At 45.3% G+C, this 22,073-nt stretch overlaps 1 protein-coding gene across 1 annotated transcript in view; it reads left to right on the forward strand.

The window, feature by feature from the left end:
* LOC119434856 (nose resistant to fluoxetine protein 6) overlaps positions 1–22,073 on the forward strand; it is a 48,070-nt gene that overhangs the window by 5,401 nt on the left and 20,596 nt on the right. Inside the window, exons 2-9 of the mRNA XM_037701907.2 lie at positions 2,640–2,851; positions 7,543–7,657; positions 13,693–13,777; positions 14,789–14,871; positions 18,798–18,980; positions 19,629–19,722; positions 20,786–20,881; positions 21,008–21,173. Coding sequence (XP_037557835.1) covers positions 2,640–2,851; positions 7,543–7,657; positions 13,693–13,777; positions 14,789–14,871; positions 18,798–18,980; positions 19,629–19,722; positions 20,786–20,881; positions 21,008–21,173 — 1,034 coding nt within the window. The remainder of the gene's footprint in view (positions 1–2,639; positions 2,852–7,542; positions 7,658–13,692; positions 13,778–14,788; positions 14,872–18,797; positions 18,981–19,628; positions 19,723–20,785; positions 20,882–21,007; positions 21,174–22,073) is intronic.

Raw genomic sequence — 22,073 nt, forward strand, 5'->3', positions numbered from 1 at the left:
TCTGTGCGCAGCAAAAGAATTTTAAAAAATTGTCATTTTTATTTTTCTCCTGGATCATTTTTTGGCGTTGATCTGAACACCACGCAGCGCGTTATATGCGTATTTGTCGAGGCCAAAGAAGCAGTTATAAATATTCTATGTATCAACGCAATAGTCTTGCCATATAGTTTTGTTTTTGGAGGCCTTCTTTATTGATTGTTGGCAGTGTACACGTAAACATTTTGACAATACAAATATTCAGATATGTTTTATCGCGATAATAAGAGGATAACGCACGAAAGTCAGCTGCGTTGGCCAAAGCCACCACCATCACTCCCCCTTCTTCGCTTTCACGCTTCGACAGATGCAAACGATTCAATTTCCAAGTTATTTTCATGAGTACTGCATATCCAAAATTAACCCTTGAAGAGTGTGTCAGATATCGTTCATTAACTATCAGTCGTACATGTGATGGTGTGGATGTAAACATATGTCAATGTCCGTTTCCGAAGTAAGGTTTGTGTTAAGCACAACGACATAGCTAGGCGTCTGTCTTGTGTGGACGAACTGTCAAAACTGTGAAATTGTGAGAATTCGAAGAAGAATGCAAGAATAGGCTCGTGGCTGGAGCAGGGGCTCAGGTGTACAGATCGGCTGCTGCTCGAATGGTGCGTTCAACTGCGCAAATCACTAATGGGTTGGTTGTGCCAACTACCAGTACGACACCGAAAGAAAGCGCTTATACTGCCACAGGGCTCAATTGAGAGGAATCAACAGCGGCAACAACATAAATTAGGAGCACGTGATCAACCTTTGCTTAGTTCCTTGTTGCCCCTTCACCGTTTTTGTGACGTCGCTCACTCCTTCCGCGAAGCGACTTCTCAATGAGCATATCAGCTAGCTTACGTCAAGCTCCCAGCGAAGAACGGAGGTCACTACATTGCTCATTTCAAAATGATTTTCAACCAAATGTTGTGTGGCACGTGTTCTCCGTTCAAGTGAAAGCTCTGAAGGAAATAAATTCTCTAAGGTAGCCGCTACAATTTCTCAATTTTTAAAATTTGTATTCCCCCCACTTTTTCAAGTTCCACCTTTGTTATACCAGATAACATCAATGCTGATAACTAAATCAGCTCGAATGCGTTACGATTGTAGCGCGCCGGCAAACCCCAAGGCTGCTGGTGAAATCGAATGTATTTTTAAAGGAAAAAAAAACCGTTCCTGTATTTTCTCCGAAGAATAACAAAAACTAAGCTTCAGGGATCACCGAGGGGTCCCACCTTCCTTAAGAAGCTTCTTAGTAATACTTATTTTTATTGCCGCCACTATTTCAAAGACTCATTAACACCCGAAGCTTCTGCAGAAACAGCGTAGATTATCACATGACGTGCTGTGAAACTCATCGCTTACCTCCGCCGTATGAGCACGTCAAGGTTTTCCTCAATCTGCACTGGGGGCAGCGACACTGAGATTTCCGGGGGCAGTTAAGCCGTCGCTTTATTGATGCCGCATTGCGCCCTTGGCGGAAAGGAAAACTCTTGTAGCACGTGCTAAAGAAACGGGAGCTTATGCTGCGCACTCGCTAACGATGTCCTTCTGGCGAAGTGCCGATCTGCAAATGCTTCGGGCAATAAAGAGCGCAGCGTGTTGGTATGAAAAATAAGTAAAATGTGGTGGCGTACACAATAATACACGATTTAAAATTTCAGATCCTGGCTTTCTCAAGTGCAGCTAGAATCGTTTGCAGAGGTGAACCACGCTTCATTGTCAGCATTATTTGATCTGAAAGTGATTACAAAATATAAATTTTGTAAACGTTCTCTGGTATTCATGGAATGCAACATTTATTCAATACCCACGATGCCCATACTAAACAGACCAGGTGCAGACGAGACACCAGTCCCTTTCTAATTATATAACCAGTTATTTTTTGCTGAGCCTGTCCTTGTGCAAATGGACAGTTTCAAGAGACGCCGCCGTGGCCTAATGGTTTGTCAAAACATCCCAACAATTCCGTCAGCGCACTTCAATGTTCGATGCTGTAAATGTGCAACGGCGGAAATTGAAACTGTCCATGAAACGCCCCCCCCCCCCCCCCCCCCCCCCCCCTGTCTTTCGCTCCTTCGCTTTTCAGGGCACATTTTTGTATAGTTTTCATCATTGATTCATTTACGTACGCGTACGTGGAAATAACTGTTCTATTATTTTTCATCCAAGCTACCGTGTATACCAGCTAACGTTAGCCACGCTGTTTAAGATTTAAGAAAGATATAAGAAACGGTGTGCAAGTTACAATTGTAAGATTTATGATATTCGGTCGTCCGAGGCCAGACGACCGCGAACACCTTAGGTCTTAAAATCGTATCTTGCATCATGTTCTTCAATCCTTTTTTTTTGGCGTTGAACAGCTTGGCTGAAGTTAGCTGGGGCACCCTACATATAATTTACTACAAAATATGCACTTCAGTTCTAATTGCCTGAGCCCATGCTAGCGGTCATGTTAAGGGCTGAGCTGGAGTCATCAATGTCGTTGTATTACATTTCAAGCGAATAAAACATTAATTCGTTCATTCGTTTTCCGCATGCATGAGACTACAATAAAGACAAAGCTTCTCCGATACGCAGCCGCAAGTGCGTTGTATTCTCATTCCCTGCCCCAGTGTTCGACGCTTCCGGCAAGTATCCTACAGGCCTCTTCCAAGGAACTTTGGCAGACCTGGGGGCGTTCGACGAGTGCGTCGAGACCCTCGTGCGCGACGATTTCGGCAACGAGAAGATTCGGGGCCAGTACTGCAACATGTACATTCCTATGACCAACGACACGCAGCCCGTGGAGTACGTAGCACCGGCTCTTCTCATGTCGCACCCGAGGGTAAGCGAAGAACTCCACCAGAGCACTGCGGCTCTTTCTTAAAGACGACTGCGACCGCCGTTGATTGCGCGGTGAACGCCGTTGTGTGTTTCGCTTGTTGCTCGCTTTGCTTCTTCCTTTCCTGTTCCATTTCCTTCATGCTTCCCCTTCGCCCAGTTTAGGGCAGCATGTACGGCGTGCAACCCCGTTATCACCTCTGCCTTTCCTTCTCCTTTTCTCTCTGGCTTTTCCGTCCCGCAAATAACTGAGGGACGCATCATAACGGCTGGCTAGAACACATCTGTTCGCTATACTAATGCTACAGTTGGACACAGAAAATGGCTTTAGGCAGACTACTTACTAACAGCCACTAATGCGGATCTTGAAGGAAACGACAGAAAAAATAAAAATAAAGCAAAGGTGAGTACGTCCACAAAAGTATGAAAGCGACTGCTCTATGAGACGTAGTCTGTGCCACCTAAGACGCTAACGTGTCCTTTAAATTTACATCATAATAAAAAAAAATGTCCAGTGTGTGCATTAGACTTAACGTCCTTTGTCAGAAGCCTGCATGTCCCAGTGGCTGATGATGCTTCAAGGGCTATAAAATTAGGGGCACAGAAGTATGAATAATGACTTTTTACCGAATATTTCATTCACAGCACAGTCGTTCATTTATTTTACCGGCGCGGGTAATTTTTGTCTATTTGTATATATGCTTGTAACCATGCAAATAGGCCGTGCAGTGTTTATTAATCAGTAATGCACAATTATAGTGATAATATATCATAATCGTCCATGTGGCGAAATTCTGTAAGCAGGCTTTTCCACGCATTTGACTTGCCCTCACCAAGAGAGAGAGAGAGACAAAAGAAATAGAGAAGGCAGGGATGTTAACCAGAAAGTGCCTGGTTGGCTACCCTATACTGGGGGAAGGAAGTGGTAAACATCGCCAAGTGCTACATAGATTCATAGAACTCTAAAAATGTCTGCACTAAAAGTGGCGGTGTTCTTTCATTGAATAGAACTTACACCGCTGCCCGATTTCAACGCAGTTCTCGCTGTGTATGCACTTCAACAAGTGCGCAGGGTCGGGCCCGTATCTTGACCTTTGTGCACGGCGGCGAGCAACTACCCATAGACTACCCATAGCACACATGCACCCGCCATGGTTGCTTAGTGGCTATGGTGTTGTGCTGCTGAGCACGAAGTCGCGGGATCGAATCTCGGCCTCGGCGGTCGCATTTCGATGGGGGCGAAATGCAGAAAACACCCGTGTACTTAGATTTAGGTGCTTGTTAAAGAGCCCCAGGTGGTCCAAATTAATCCGGAGTCCCCCACTACGGCATGCCTCATAATCAGATGGTGGTTTTGGCACGTAAAACCCCATAATTTAATTTTAATTTTTTATAGCACACATGCGTGTGCGATGGGTATTCGCTTTCCTCACATATCAGCAAGAGGAAAGCGGTGAATGCAATGTAAGAGAGATGGAAGCGTTGAATGTGTGCACGTGCGCGGACGGTACCACGCAGTCAAAGGCGCTCGCACATGTCAGTCATTTTCTAAAAGCACAAAAATGCTTTCACTGTCTTTTAGGTCAATGATCCGTGGGTACCATGTTCCCGTAGTGGCTATAGCACGGCACAGGCCGGTTTTCAAGGCTCGGGCCCGGCCCGAGCCCGAAAGTACTATGCTGTGGCCCGCCCGAGCCCGGTCTGGTGATATTAAACCTGGTCCGTACTCGGCCCAGGCCCGAAAGATTCCGGCCCGCTTCTGTTCAACACATTAGCCCTTGGGACTATACGATGCTAGGTCGAGTTCCCGATTATTGTGAAGATGCTGTCATGTGATCAACGGGCGCCGGGCGGACTTCAAGTTGAATCAAAGCAACTTTTGGCCCGGCGTCCCATTTTGCTGGCTGCTTTAACAGTGAGAGACAAACATTTCATTTCATTTCATCGCTAGCCGAACGTGCACAGATTATTATTCGAATAGTTGGTATGAAAACCCACATTTAAAATGGACAGTTAGGAAAGTAGGGAGGGATCAGGGTGGCAACAGCCACCTGGAGTGGCACAATGCCTGCTTACATTTAGGGAGGAAGATATAGAAAAATACATCCGTTGATCACCATGCTCGTGCTTTAAAGTGGGATATGAATGGCCGTACTACCTTTTCTAAATAGTTGTGCGGCAATATACTATAGCGAAGGCATAGGTGAACACTCCAGTACACACTGCCCGCCATTATAACTCACTTTTGAATTTAATATAATCACTGGGATGTACAGTGATAGAATTTGAGCTAATAAATTTTGCGCGAATGTAAATATAAATATGCTGGTCTTTTGGCTTTCAGGTATACCGCAATACACCGCCACCAGAAGCTTTTTTTCATCAAACAACAATGATTCGGGTCTTCCTTTTTTTCATTGGTGATCCGCAAGGCTAACGCTCAAGGCTAGCGCTCAGCTTTGCGTCGGTCGTCACTGTCTGGCATGCGTAATCATGCAAACGGCAATTAAACTTCGCAGTTCCGCGATATCTCAAAGCACGGCATACGCTAGAAGAATTCTGCCAAGTGGAACTTTGTAGAAACACGACTGCCTCTAACTTTTCAATACAAACGTGCCCGCTTACTGCAGCCACTCAAAAGTTAATTATTCAAATTTTGTTAATTGCAGTGGTAACAGCGATAATTATAATCTCACTTTGTGTCCCCCTCGCTACATAACCCTACTGTAGAGGTGGTCTTTGCGTACGTCTCAGTGCCTAATTAAAATAAACCTGTCAACTTAACTTTGATCATCCTGTATACAAGCTTTCGACCTTGTTCACCTGACAGCCTATTACGTAACTTTGTATACAAATTTTCGAACTGAGACATACGTTGGCAGCTGACAGATAACGGTGGTATTTCCGGCAACCGACATGCTAGATGGGCGAGTGTTAGCTCGGTGTATAGGTATTGCCGCCATTTTGATGCATTCACTTACTTTGTTACCTTCCATTTACCAGCCGTGGTGGCTCTATCAGCTAAGCGTTGCGCTGCTGATCGCGGGATCGAATCCCGGCCGCGGCGGCCGCATTTCGATGGAGGCGAAATGCAAAAATACGCGTGTGCTTGCGTTGTAGTGTACGTTAAAGAAACCCAGGTGGTCGAAATTAATCCGGAGCCCTGCACTACTGCGTGCCTCATAATCAGAACTGGTTTTGGCCCGTAAAACCCCAGAAAGAACTTCCATTTAACAGTCCTCGACCGAGTTGTGCTATAAGATTAGACAGGAATACAGGAACTAAACATAAGCTTAATAGGCGGATTTTTAAATTACCTTTTGTTTTCCCCTTTCTTATGCTACGCGCCATTGCTTTCTCTTTAGAAAGCTGTTGCTCTGATTACGACATTTGCACACCAGCTATTTATAACGCCTAAAAAGTCTGTCAAAAATTATGAGTGTTTCTTTCTTCTCTTCTTTTGGAGGCGTGAGGCTTGAAAAGATCCCAGAAAAAATTCACCGACGGTTAAGATTCTTCCTAATGCGTAATTTGAGCACAGCTCTATACGTGTCTTCATTTCGCGATATATTGGCTGGTGCGGACAATATGTCTCGTGCGGCACGTTCCAAACGAAGCGAAGTGTGGCGCGACTGCCTCGCTAAGCGGGAGATCGCGAGAGGCAGCAAGTGGGTCACGCGTAGCTGCGACTCACAGCAGCCGCCGCAGACAGACCTCCGCTCATGCAGCGCTTTGTTTCCATACATGGTATCGTTGGACGCGCTCGCCGCATGCCATCGGTGAACAGACGACGGCGCGCTACTCTGGCGCCATCTCGTAGCGGTCGTCGCCCGTCTTGCGCGGCACTACGCTTATCTTTCTCGCTTTCGCTATACCCTCCTCCTACGCTTTCCGCTTCATGGTTACACTGCACCTTGCTCCTGCGATTTCCTCCTCGTGTTCTCTTCGCTATCGCAGTATTTCATCGCCCGCTGCGCTCCGCGTTTGCTCTTTCACTAGAGTGTTTGATCTGAGTGCTTGCTGTCCCTCCGCTCAGACCGGCATATGCTAGCAAATGCCACACAACCGCTTAGCGGAAACGCTTGTGCGCTTGCGCACAACGCTCATACCGTCAACGGAACGAAGATCGCATCCCTCGCTCCGCTAGAAAGCCGACTGAGTGGAGCGTGACAGCGTGTCTACTTGGCCTCTTCGTCGTTTTGCAGCCGAGTTGATAGCGCGTCGCTCGCGTCTCGGCAAGACGCGCTTATCAAATGCGAAATCTACGCAGTTCCCTGCAGTATCTCAGAGCGTGAAATCTGAGCGGAGCGGAGCACAAGGGGCGCTCTGCTAAAACTGTCAATTCTTCGCTGTGCTCGTTCACTCGGTTACGCCGAAGGACAACGACGACGCCGACGCTCAACTCGGGAACGGAACCCTAAGAGATGTCGTTTGCGTCGGTTATGCATAAGTGTCGCTGCACACCTGACGAAGCATTTGTTATGTTCAACCATGAATCTGGTACAGAATCGACACACATATTGTTCCTAAGTGCTGTTTGCCATTGGCCAGCCGCTTTCACTAATACTATGGCCAACATCACCGTCGGTTGGCGTCTGCTGTTACGACTGATGCCAGCTAAAAATCTTTTTTTTTTTGAACATACGGGCTCTGATTTTCTGTGCGATTCGGGTCTTTCTTTTCCCTTTTATTCAGATAGTGGAGTTCACTATTGGCAGTTCACACGCATCAATGATCCAAGGTGCCCGTATAGGCATCTGCTTCATCAGTGACTGCAACGAGGAAGACATTCAGGCTGTCATCAATGCGAGTGAGTGTATCCGCCCTGTTAAGTTCTTTGCAAACCACTGCAGGGAGCCTCGATTTTAGAGCGAGAATGCGTTCGCAGGACGCCGAGCTTTCTGTGCTCTACTATTGTGCCTTCTTGTTTCGGTTTTCCTCCAGTCTTGGAAGCAGCTTCTCCTGCCTGTGCTAGTGCCACGGCGGCCACATTTCGATGGGGGCGAAATGCAAAAACACCCGTGTGCCGTGCATTGGGTGCACGTTAAAGGGGTACTGAACCTCCCTTCGGGCTCGGTAAAAAAAAAAGAAAAAAAAAAAAGAAAACAGTCCGCGAATAAAATTGACCCTTTTCGCGGCGATCCTGTACGCGCTGCCATGTTTGATCACGTGGTGACGCGTCCATTGCTTGCCTCAAATGCCTCCGTTGCCTCCGTGTTTACAATAAATGTGTATGACGCTGGTGCGGCTTAGCAAACCTCTGTTTCGGGAGATATCGTAGACGGTTACTGCGTGGACGACACGAAGCTTTGCCCACAGCTTCAAAGAACATGCAAAAGCACTTTCGGAGCTGATTAAGTTACGTCGAAACGGCGCGAGCAGCGCATACGGTGCTTGCTCTGAAAGCGGGGCTAAATATGAATTCCAAACTTTACGCTCATGAAATGGATCAGGATTAGTGTGTTTTGCGCTTTGTTCTTTATTTGGCAAATATTTTGAAGCAGCTCATATTTCTGACTCAGTAAAGTTCGTCGGTGCGGTCACTCTCTGATTATTTTCTGCCTAATCACTCGCGGTTGTGCTCAGTTTCGTTAGATTTGTTCTTGCTGCGCACAAGGCTTGAAACGTAGCTGTTCTGCACATTATAATACCTTGTAGCGAAGATGTATTATCGCTAGTAACTCGCTTACTCTTGTGGACCATCACGAAACATTCAGCTTCGACCATTCGTGCGCCATCGGTGTAGTCCGTCATTTATTGTGCGCGTAAAGTGCACATATATTCAAGTGTGCGCCCATTCACTTATTCTTGACACATTGGTGAAAGAGTGGGCGTAAGTTTCCGTGCCGGTTGTGGTAGATGGGTGTAGATACTGTGCGCGAAACCTACTATGACAGGAAGCTAGGCTACCTCCCTTTATCATTGTTTAACGAGCAGTACTCACTCTTGCCAACGTACCGGGGCTGAGGCCCTTTCTTTGAAGGTTAGCGATACAACGCTGGCGGATGAGCAAATTTGTGTATCGTCGAGGAAAGCCGTACATCTCGAAGTGCCGGAAATACGTACGGACAGTTGCAGCAGCGGTCCGCGAACTTGGCCCCACATATTTATTACATTCCTTAATATGCCAGTTACTATTTTTGCAGCCAACTACTGCACGCGTCTTCAATCCACATGATTCAAACCAGCATGAGTGGAGCACAGTGCGTTAGCGAAAATTCAGTTGGATTTCCGAAAGCTGATCGCACAGAAGCAAGGTAGAAGCGGTAATGGTTTCCTTTTCGTGCGCTGTCGCTGAGGCAATGTATGGCGCGCCGCCGTAAGCGCCATCTCGTTTCTCTAGAACAAACTGCTCCGCGAAAAGGGTCAATACGCTGCTGTGAACATCTCAACCAAATTTTGCAGTCGCGCGCGGCGCGTGGAGCTCGCAAGCGGAGCGCAGTCACCTTTTAACAGCGGAGCTGTTTAAGGCCGAGGTTAAACCGTGCCGAGCATTGATCAGCGCCAGCCACAGGTGGTTGGAGAGTGGCGAGAGAGGAGGTGCATAGAGAGACAGACAGAGAGCGAGAGAAATAAAGAAATAAATAAAACAAAATGAACTTTCTGGGCTAGGTGGGATTCGAACCCGGGTAACCACGGTTCGTGGGTGAGCGTCATAACCACAGCTCTTTACACCCTCGCCTGCAGAACATGCATTTATGGGAACCATATGGTTGCATTGTACCGACGAGTGTAACACAACTTGCTATGGGCAAGAGAAAGAGAAAATGAGAGCGAAAGAGAGAGAAAGAAAGAGAAAGGAAGGGAGAAAAAAAAAGCAATATAAACTTTCTTGGCGAGGCGGGATATGAACCCGGGTACTCGGGGTCCGCAGGATACCCACTACGTTATACCCCACGTTTGCAGAGCTCCGCTGTTTTCTCCGATTTCACAAGCGTGGAACTGGCTTAATTTTTTTCTTAAACGCTCTCTTTTCAACAGAAGCGCCTGCTCCTCAATCTCTTCTGGACTCTTTATTTCGTAATATAGCAAATTTCCATACGCGCTTGCTATTGGTCAATAGCTGACATCAATCAAGGGCCGCGATTTTGTAGCGATGCCTTATGACTTATTTTAGAATAGTCTTATCATCCACCGCTCACGGCCGGCTGATCCCGTTGATAACGCGAGCGGACCGTCGCTCTGACCACTGGCAAAGCGCGATAAGCGCGAAAAGGCATTATTACTTTAAAGGCATCGCTACAAAATACCGGCCAAGAAGGGTGTTTGCATAAGTGCGCTTCTTCCTACTGTTACTGCATATATTAACGCGATAGCATTTAGGGCCCCGTGTCGCAGAAAATCCGGCGTTGGCAACCGGCCTGTGATCGCGGGTGGCGGAGAAAATCATCCAACCACATCGACCGCGCAGTCGCCGTCGGATTGTTTACCAATCGGCGTCGGATTGTAATTTGAATGTACGAGAAAACCTAATTCTGCTACGAGGAAACTCAAACACAAACCCCTTTTCCAGCATTTCTACCAGACCTGCGCGCGTCGGGGCAATGGCAAATAATTAATAAAATAATAAAAAAGGTGCTAGGGCCTTCATATTTTAATATAAGACCACTTATATTGCCCCTGGAAAAACGTCTTTCCAGCAATGCATTTCAATTTAAAAGTGAAGCCAACTTTAAGTGGATAGGTGTAAGCTTAGTCTTTGTAAGCTGGCTTTCCCACGTTCAGTGTTGCAGTGAATGAAGCCTACTAGCCGTAGGCGAACGATGCAATGCGAACGAGTCCCGATAACGCTATCGCGTTCTACTCTTATTTATTGACGCTGTTTAATAGACAGGCTGAAGTAAGTGAAAATTTGCTTTCGAATTTCGATAATAATTACGTATTTCCGGAAGAAACCGACTATCGTCTGCTCACGCTCGGCTGTGGCCGCCCGCGTAGGAATAAATGTTTGGCCACCCCGCTGATCGGTGTCGTAGCTGCCGGGTCTTGGTATTTTCGGCTAGTTTTGAACACCTAAGTAGCCTCGCAACACTCGAAACTTAAGATCGGACAGAACGCATGCTTGCCAGCGCGCGCTCACGTGATCCTGGCTGATCCTGGTTAGACGCCTCGGCAGACTTCGCTTCGTATTGATCTATTGATAGCGCTTCAAAATGCGCAAGCAGGACGTAGCTGCTATTCGTCGGTCAAGCTGGTGCAGGACAAAGCCGGTCCGCACCACGTAGCACGGCTAGACTGGAGCATATGAGCGTGAGCGCGCACTCAAGCCCTGTCGTGCACAAAGCAAACGCTGCGCATACGCGCTGCAGTTGCATGTAGCTGCGCCGTGCTACGTAGCGTAGATACCGGGGCCGCCGCGGGGTGCCACGACGAGTCCGCTGGCTGAGCGCACTGCGGCTCGCTGAGGACGACCGCGTTTGGCTAGGGTACCTCGATGCCACGCCTCTCTGTACAGGGTGGTGACACGTCCGGCTGCGTCGTCATTTTGTGCAGGAGCACTTAAAAACGAGCTATGACGGACAGCGGGAATTTAGGTTCTGCGCTCTCTGAAAGTGTAGAAATCTCAAAATTTCCCATTTTGTGCGACTACGTGCATTTAAATATTTACAGAAACGGAGGTAGAACGCTTACAGTAAAGCAATACTAGAAGAAGTTTCGAGCCCAGCAGATACCTACTCTATTTTACAGCGCTTTCGCTTGCGCTGTTTCAAAAGCAAAGTTGACGCATATGGTGTTTACAAAATATTTGAGAGATTGTCCTTCAAAAAGACTGACGCAATTTTTCACCGTAAAACTTTAGCTGCGTAATGCCGGGAAAAGATATAGGATAAAACAAAGTGAATACGGCAGCGTTACCAATAAATGAAGGTACTGTATTCATAGAGATACAAATCGTGTGTGTGAAAGGTAAGAATGATAGAGCACATGGCCGAAAATAATCTCATATTAGCAGAGACACACTCTGCAAGTGTCAAAAAGCAAGCTCGAGGTCGCGGTTTCGATCACCCTGGGCTACCGAATTTCAAACCGGGCATTTTAAATGCAAGAACGCTCGTGTACGTAGATTTAGGTGCTCGTTAAAGAAACCCACGTGGTAAAAATTATTTCGAAGTCCCTCACTACGACTAATAATCAAGTCGTGGTTATGGCACATAAACCGCATAATTTATTCGTTTTAATAAGTCAAAAGCAAGTCACAATGTACGATCTTTAAACACTGATAAATGAACACCGTCATTGTAGCCATCTAGCCTAAAGTATAAGCCCATGCGTGCGGCTTGTGAAAATCTCCGGCCTGTAGTATAGTATAATATTTTAGGTCTGTATAAGTATAGTGCCTAAATATTTTTCTGAAAAACACTTTTGCCTTTCGTTCTGTTATGCAACGACTCATGATTAGCACAGCAAAGTGAGAAAGAGAAGCATAGTGACCCATCTCACTAAAAGAAAGGGAATGTTTATTGCCAAATATATAACTGTCACCAGTAAAACCAGAGGAGGACAGCCCGGAAACTGAAATGTAGTTCAAGGAAGCTCACCAACACGTTCACCTGCCTGAAGCCACAGGAGGCCATGAACATCAACTTGATAGCATTGACAAAGCAAAGCTCAAGTTATATGCTTCTTATAAACATCAAAACAGGTCAGTTGAAGTTTACACCTGCGGTGGTTTTACTTCCATATTTCATCCCCCTCGTTACATCTGGCAAGTACAAACAGTGCAAGTATAAAGACTGAGCCGCAACAAGACAAAACTCCCCATAAACGTTTTTCTAACATTCGGATGCTCAGAGCATGGGATTGTTGGAAATGATACATTGAGTTTGAGCAGGCTTCTCATTACCTTGATTAAATTATTTAGACGGCAAACGCCTATATAGTGCATCAGAAAATTTCCTGAGGACCGTTTCACACGAACACACAAATTTAAGCACCATGGCTTAGATTACCACGGTTTTCGTCCACTTTTTGGAGCGTTCTGGGTCGCGGGAAAATCTAAGACATAGGTGTCATTTTTCCGTTGAGCTGGTACACAAGGGCGCGCAGCAAACGGGCATGACGGAGTATTTTTAGCTATGAAACTGGTCATGCACCTTTCATCTCACGTCGCGAGCCCGAATAGTCCACATAGAGAACACGTGTGCAGCGCCGTGGAAATTACAAACACCAGGTAACACGACCGCGCCACACTGACTAATGCACGCACATGTATACGGCCGCTTCAACATATCTGACACAATATGAAGGAGCTGCGGCATGGGCCTGGTTAAAGGGTGTAACCACTCTGAAGGCGGGAGGCGGCGCTGACATCGAGGCACCTACGTTTGGCTAGTGTCTCTGTATAAGCTCCCTGCGGGAGCATATATAGAAACACTACGTTTAGCGCGTCGTAGGCCCCAAAATCGTAAGTAGTGGCGTCTACGTGAACATCCAAAATCAAATTCGAACTTCGCGCCATGGTGACGTTCAGTAGGCGGAGCGTTGCGGGCACGCCCCGCTCCACCGTAGGCTTCGAAGTGCAAGTCATTGAAGAAGTAGCCGAAGCAGAGGATGCTTGACTGCCAATAACTCCGCATCTGCTGAATGCATTGAAGTACTTTTTGCGGTAACGTATTTCTGACTTACTCGATTTTAACTTCAAGTGCATTTCTCGACTTCGGTAAGGAGTGGTTCAGGGCTCCTTTAAAAAAACCCCGGTGGCTCAAACTTAATCCAGAGTCCCCCACCACGGGGTGCCTCATAATGATATCATGGTTCTGGCATGTAAAACCCCGGCATATAGTTTAACTACAAGAAAGTGAGAATGGTGGCACGAAACTCACCTTATTCGTTTTTTCCCTGCAGTGCTCGGAGGCTTGCTCGACATAAAAGTCAAGGATTGCGTCACCAACGAACCAAAGCCCTGGACAACCACAGAGATCTCAATTGTGTAAGCGTTGCTGTTTCATTCCCAAGGCGATGAAGTACGCTCTCCCCATAAGGATCAAGGAAGTCTTGCTTACTGCTACACTAACAGCGCACACTGCACTGCAACAATCACGAGGCAAAATTGCGTGTGATAGCACGGAAGAACAGTTCTTGATCTCGCGTGTCACTGGGCATTACTTCACTGTTCGATGCCTCCACGGTAGCCGATGAGTAAGGGAGCAGTTACTGTAACCAATAGTTGCCGGCAACGGTAGTAAATGGATACAGACAACGATGTCCAATTGATCCAACTAATCAATACGGACGATAGCTACTCAATTCAAGCAGCAATAGACAACCAGCACTAGCAATATTAACCAATGTGTTCAGGTGACAAGAACCAGGTAGAACACACAATGATAGGCAATCAGTGTCGGTGGCGACAAACAACCAGCGATGAGAATGACAGCCAATCAATTAATTCATTGATAGTCAATTACTACAAGTAGTGTAGACACAACAATATGCAACCAGTGAAGGCAACGCCAAGGCGCCTGACTGTCATGAACCGTCCTGAGCTGCGATTTGCTGAATTCAGCCGCTCACCATCTGAAGCCAGTTTAAGCTTTCTTACAAACCTGCGTGACCCGCCGTGGTTGCTCAGTGGCTATGGTGTTGGGCTGCTGAGCACGAAATCGCGGGATCGAATCCCGGGCACGGCGGCCGCATTTCGATGGGGGCGAAATACGAAAACACCCGTGTACTTAGATTTAGGGGCACGTTAAAGAACCCCAGGTGGTCCAAATTTCCGGAGTCCCCCACTACGGCGTGCCTCAAAATCAGAACTGGTTTTGGCACGTAAAACCCCATAATTAATTACAAACCTGTATGGTCTTTGTGAGGCAGTGTCTGACTACATAACAACAAAGTAAAACTACTTCAACATGGCAGTTAACTAGTAAGAGTGCAAGAAATATTCATCCCGATGATATCTAAGAAACGTTGTGATTCTTACGTTCCTCTTCTCTCTTAGGGCTTTCTTGGGCGTCCTTGCGATAGTGATCGCCACTAGTAGCACCTTTGACTACTACTTAACCAACAAACAAATCAAGAAAGGTAAGATTTTTTTGCAGAGCTTTACACAAAAATACCTGAATGTTATTTCTTCGTCAAAGCTTTCAATAAGCGCAATTGACGCCTTTAGTGATAGATGTTGCAACGTGTAATTTTTTAGCACTTAGCGGTTGGCCTTCATGTATGGGGCGCTCAAAATTGTGCGTGATAACTAGAGGCAGCATCATCATCATCCATCAGCCTGCAGAGGCCTTCGTCCACTGCAGGACGAAGGCCTCTCCCTGTGATCTCCAATTACCCCTGTCTTGCGCTAGCTGATTCCAACTTGCACCTGGAAGTTTCCCAACTTCAACCCCATCTAGTTTTCTGTCATCCTCGACTGCGCTTCCCTTCTCTTGGTATCCATTCTGTAACTCTAATGGTCCACCGGTTATCCATCCTACGCATTACATGGCCTATACCCAGCTCCATTTTTTCCACTTAATGTCAACTAGAATATCGACTATCCCCGTTTGTTGTCTGATCCACACCGCTCTCTTCCTGTCTCTTAACGTTAGGCCTAACATTTTTCGTTCCATCGCTCTTTGTGCGGTCCTTAATTGTTCTCGAGATTCTTTGTTAACCTCAAAGTTTAAGCAGCGGTAGAATGCAATGATTGTACACTTTTCTTTTCAACGACAGTGGTAAGCTCCCAGTCAGGATTTGGTAATGCCTGCCGTATGTACTGCAACCCAATTTTATTCTTCTGTAAATTTCTTTCTCATGATCAGGGTCCCCTGTGATTAATTGACCTAGATAAACATACTCCTTTACAGACTCTAGAGGCTGACTGGCGATCCAGAATTCTTGTTCCCTTGCCAGGCTATTGAACATTATGTTTGTCTTCTGCATATTAATCTTCAACCCCACTCTTACACTTTCTCGGTTAAGGTCCTCAATCATTCGCTGTAATTCGCCGCCATTGTTGCTGAGTAGGACAATGTGATCTGCAAAGCGAAGGTTGCTGAGATATTCGCCGTTGATCCTCACTCCTAAGCCTTCCCAGTCTAAGAGCTTGAATACTACTTCTAAGCATGCAGTGAATAGCATTGGAGAGATTGTGTCTCCTTGCCTGAGCCCTTTCTTGACAGGTATCTTTCTACTTTTCTTGTGGAGAACCAAGGTTGCTGTGCTATCCTTGTAGATACTTACCAAGATATTCACGTATGCCTCCGGTACTCCATGATTACGCAATATCTCTATGACTGCTGGTATCTCTACTGAATCAAATGCTTTTTCCTAATCGGCATAATGGCACCGTAAACATACCTAAGCATGCATGGGGACTGAAACCTCTTTACGGTCAAAGCTCCTCAAATCTGCTAAAAGCTCCCTACCTCAGTGCTCCATAACAGATTTTCTAAATGACTCAAAAACTGCGCATAGTTACTATGGGAATTAACGTGGCGAGTTGGGCGTGTTGGTACATAATAATTACAAGAACTGCAGCGCAATGAAACACAAGGACGACACAAAGAAACGACAAGGACGAGCGCTGAACTTACAACTAGTTTTGAGGAGGTGCTGGGTGCCCCCAGCACCTCCTCATTTCGGTGGCAGAGAGCCTGCTAAAGAAAATGCGCCGTCATCCGCAAACGTGTGAAGCCAGCGCACCGCGCAGGCAGAGGGTAGCTGTGATACCCTATGTTCAAAAGCTTTCACACAACCTGAAAAAGGCGGCCCAGCGGTACGACGTGAAAGTTGTATTCACCGCACCTAACAGGCTGTCCAAGCTCTGCCCAATGACCGACCAAGAGGCAAGGAAGCAGCAAGCCTGCGGCACAACGCATAGGCGCCCTCCCCCCTTTGTTGATTGGGCAGAACGCGTAGTCTACGAAATCCCTCTAAGATGCGAAAAGGTGTATGTTGACCAAACTGGGAGATGCGTCAATGTTAGGTTAAGGGAGCATGCTAACTATGTGAAAAACGCACGTGAAGGGAAAGACTTTCAAGGTTTCCTGGCTAGCCATTCTTTACAATGTAAGGATTGTTCACCTGACCTGCATAACACGACTGTCATTATGAAAAGCAAATCGCGCTTCACTCGAGAAATCGTTGAAGCTGAACGGATTTCCCGGCTAGGGCAAAGGTGTGTTAGCGTGCCATCGTTACAACTCTAAGATAAAGAGATGGCGTGTCTATGCACCTGCAGCTAATGACGTCTGTGTTAGACAGTGGATATATACAGGGTGTTTCAGCGAACACTTTCAAAATTTATTTAAAGTTGCTTGTGGCAGATAGCCTGATTCAAGTTAATGAGCTGGTCTACTCGAAGAGGCGGACATTACTTACACAAAAAATTGAAATGCATACTCGACTAATCAACAAAAATTCATTAATTAAGTTTTTAACTAATTACCTGATGGCCCATATTGCAATTTACAAATTGTAGCCGTGAAGTTCGCAAGGCGGATCCACTTAATTGGAATTAATTCTCAAGATGACACCAGTTTCGAGATATTATTTCCCAAGCTTTGCGGAGAAATGCATTGGCGTTCGAGTTAATTTTGTGCTTCAATGCATAAAGCGACGTTTTGTTAAGAAACTAACTGCAACGCCAACGCATTCCTCCGCAAAGCTCGGGAATTAATATCTCGAAACTGGTGTCATCCCGAGAATTCGTTCGAAGTGGATCCGCCTTGCGAACTTCACGGCTACAATTTGTAAATTGCGATATGGGCCATCAGGTAATTAGTTAAAAACTTAATTAGTAAATTCTTGCTAATTATTTGATTATGCATTTCAATTTCTTGTGCAAGTAATGTCCGCCTCTTCGAGTAGACCAGCTCATGAACTAGAATTGTGCTATCTGCCACAGGCAACCTGTAAGAATTTTTGAAAGTGTTCGCTGAAACACCCTGTATGTGAAATTCGCTACAATGAAACTTGTAAGTTCAGCCCTCGTTCTTGTCATTTCTTTGTGTCGTCCTTGTGTTTTACTGCGCTGCAGTTCTTGTAATTACTATGGGGATGTTATATGCTGTGCAATGGCTATTTATACCTGCAAATTTCTGTGGTGCATTGTTATATCTGTAGAAAGTGAATCTCAGATGTAGTTCAACGTGTGGATTACATCGTGTGTGGCTCGTGGTGGATTACATGAATGCACAATGTGTCACCTCGTTCCAGATTTTTATATTTTCTTGCTTTAAAAATATTTAAATGAATGGGCACACATTCGCCGTATAAATTGTGCGCATTGTGCAGTACAATGTGCTTGTTCGAACTATGCGTAAACGAATTCGACTTTAATTTTTATCCTAACCTTAAGAACATTTTTTAAAGGCAGCCTGTGTTCGCTTTGTATTGTAAGGCTAAGAAAAAAAATTGTTTCTCATTTCTGATACCAATGTCTCCTACATTGCTAAATAATGTTGTTAATGTTGCTAAATAATTTCATGTTAAAGGAAAGGCGCTATTAGTGAGAGGTCCAATAATTATAACCGACATCGTAATCCATAGGCGCCAATGTTCGAAGCATGAAGTTTCCTGAACAAACAACTTTTAGCTTTCAAACAAAGGCATCTGTTTCAAGGAAAGGTTTTTCAAACAAGCATTTCAGTTCTCCAAAGGACAGTTTGTGGAGAGCAGTACAAGGAAGCAGCTTTAGGGAGAGTGCTACCAATCGGCCAATTTCGGACGTCAGTCACTGCGTGAGGAAGCGGTAATAAGATGTTAAAATTGAAGTAGACACTGCTGCTAGGTACTGGGGTGTAGTTATTCTTGCTTGTTTATCACCTCTATCATGAAAAATTAAATACCCGATAGTACTGTCGAGTAATTCTTCAGCAAGTGCCTTTCAGACGCATGATTTTTTTAAAGGTGACTGTGACAAGGTTGTGCATTACAACATGCTTATAGTAATGTCGTCCAAGTGTAAAGAAATGCCTCTTCCTGCAAAAACTGACTGCAGATATATTTTTCTTCAGGACCTTTACAGAGAGCACTGTGTGCTTTTTCATTAGAAGCAAATATACAGCTGTTGTTGAACGTAGAAAATGGTAAAGAATCGGAAGCCAGCACCTACAGGTTTCTTCATGGCATACGTATCTTGGCCATATTCTCAATTGTTTTTGGTCATTCATACAGCTTCTTCGACCACTTAGCTATGGGTAAGTACAAAGTTATGCCTTTTAACTCTGTCCTTTTCAGAATTCTAATAATTATTTCTTTCAGGCTTGCAAAATAAACTTTTGTTATATTCTTCAGAATAAATTTCAGAGGTTTCACTTTAAATAGTTACATATTTATGACATTACGGTTAACCATTTGCTTGAGCGGAACGAAAAAGTAAGCGAACATCAACACTAGCATTTGCGCTTATAAGTGACGTCACATATCAGGGCAAACGTTTAGTATTGAGCGTATTCTTGATCCTGTAAAGCCTCAAGAAAAGTAAGGTTGAGACTAGCCTTCATTGTAGAATATACTGAAAGTGAACAACAGAATTCCAGTAGGCTTTTATTACACATGCTCCAAAATGTGTTTAAGCAGTAAGAAATAGAGATGCTATTTAACGTTCAATTTTGCTTTTTGCTTTTTTCACTGCGTCATGAAGCAAGCGTGAAGAAAAGCATGTTTTCAGTTGAGCAGAAAACATTTATACCTGACGCCGACACGACGAGGCTGCGTAGCAAGATGTTTTTGTATCAGAAATTGTCGAGGAAATTGAACAACTTCAAAACTCTAATTGTTGCGATGTGCAGAGAAAATGGATGGAGAGAAAAACCTCACCTGAACTAAACCTCTTTTTATCTCAGCCAGAACAATCAACATTCTTCGTTTTGCCGACAATCTGGGATTCAGCTTCATTATAGCGGGCTACTGGAGCGTGGACGTCTTCTTCTTCCTCAGGTACGAATCCGCCACCAAACAATGCGTGCCGCAAACTTCGCGGAGACATCAGTAACAACACAAAGGTTGTCGAATTCACCTTTTCAAGAGGTCAGAGCTAATTTTTTCACAAGAATATTTGACAACAACGTCAAGCACACATATCCTGCAAAACACCGAACGCTGTTTCCGAGCGGATGGACGCTCGCTCGCTCGCTCACTCACTCACTCACTCACTCACTCACTCACTCACTCACTCACTCACTCACTCACTCACTCACTCACTCACTCACTCACTCACTCACTCACTCACTCACTCACTCACTCACTCACTCACTCACTCACTCACTCACTCACTCACTCACTCACTCACTCACTCACTCACTCACTCACTCACTCACTCACTCACTCACTCACTCACTCACTCATTGTTACCTTAACAGAATACAAATACAGGGACACTATGACTGCGGAGGTATACGTACCAGCGTGGAATAAAACAGCGTGCTAGTAAAGACACTGTGATCAAGCTATAGTGTAGCGCGGCCGCAAGCCTATTCGCCTTTTCGCTCACGCGACAACAGCAGCGATAGTGTGGAACCAAGAAACTTCTGGTCACGGGCCTTATCAGTCTACTGTGCAGGATCACATACGAACTCCTGCTAATCTATATCACCACCATCGCCTTTCTTGCTCGCTATATTTAGCGGACTACGTCAGTGAGCCAAACTGGAAGCCGTCCAGGGTTAATGTTTGTAAACAGCGAAATCATCTACTGCTTTGTTTATGTGGGGCCGTTTCTCGCTGCGTTACTGAACACTGAAAACTCAGAGGTAAGCCGCACATCACTATGGTGCCGAAATGGGAAGCAAGTTTATTGCATCACATATATCTGTCCACAACACGGGCCTTAATGTGGCTATGTTTCCTTATTCGTTTTCGCCGCTTTACCCTCTCTTCTTCTGCGTCACCACAAGGTTATATAGGTGGCGGCTAGCTTTATCCCGCAATCCCATTTCCTAATGTAACCGTTGTCTGGATATGCAACATTGGCGTTTTATGAACCTTTTATTTGTCTTTACAGCGGATTCCTAATGGTGTACAACATTGATAAATTATCGAGGACGCGCATAAACCGATTTTATATCTGGATTGTAGCAATCATCCGCCGACATTTAAGGTAAACACTTCTCCCTTCTTCCTGTTGGTTATTAGTGCACGATGAGCGCCTTTTACTCTGAGCTGAGCATCAGCTAAGAGAAAAAAAAAACGGCTGCATGGTGACTTTGATGGACTTATATTCCAGAACTACCACCCCGGTGTTTTTTGTCCTCATGTGCTGTCATCTGGGACCAGTGGTCGCATCCGGTCCTAACCTAAAGCCATTGATGGAGAAAATTTATGATGAGTTCAGTAGGGAGTGGTGGCGAATTTTGCTGCAAGTTCGAAATGTCGGTGACCGTACGAAACAGGTAGGAGCATTTGGCCAGCAAACGAGTGCACAATGTTGTCGATTATGAGGCCGCGTCCCAAACGAGGTCCTAGACCACACTCGTTTACTTTTACTTTATGAATACTACTCTTTCTTAAAACAAAGATGCAATAAGGCTAAGTGCATTTCTTTTTCGTTTGTACTCGCCATAAAAAGTGCTGTGTTCACCTGACTTCAAACCATGTGCCTTAGTGTTTTAGTATTGTGACAGCCTTTGTTGGAATACAGTGCAGATGTCATGAAAGTTTGGGAGTGATTTCTGTATGCATGTTTATTTGTATTGTGTTCTAGAGATGCGCATCTCGGACAAATTAACTCATATTACGCTGATTTAATCAATTCATCGCGTGCGAACTTTCTTGTGCGCATACTGGGCGTGCGTTGATATCAAGCAAGCTCGTATAACCTATCGTGGGAATTCTTATTTTTTTCGTTTGTTTCTTTTGATTATTTAGCCCTTCGCATCCTCTGTACCATTAAACGAAAAGGAGTAGCCGGCATGACTTTCGTGTGATTAAATCTCCTTGAATATCTTCATTTCAACAAAAAAGAAGAAAAGAAGAAGAGAGCAGAAAAAATCACGCGATTCGGCCCGCCATTGTAGCTTCTCCCTTTGCCTTTCTTTGGCATTTTCTTTTTCTGCCGGTATTGCACCGGAAACACTAAAGCATCCGTACGTTAAACTAAGGAAAACTACAAAACATGGTTAAATATAGTGAAAGCGGTGTTGTATTTACGCTGTTGCATTAGTTGTGATGCTGTGGCGAATGTCAGTCAATACCTTGGCTAAGCCCCGGTTACGTCTCAGCGTCCATAGTGCAGCTGCGACGTGGCTTTCTTGCCATAAGAATTCAGCCTATTTTAAAGTCTAAGCGAAGCA

This window comes from Dermacentor silvarum, chromosome 1, assembly GCF_013339745.2.
Source record: "Dermacentor silvarum isolate Dsil-2018 chromosome 1, BIME_Dsil_1.4, whole genome shotgun sequence".
Taxonomy (NCBI): Eukaryota; Metazoa; Arthropoda; class Arachnida; order Ixodida; family Ixodidae; genus Dermacentor; species Dermacentor silvarum.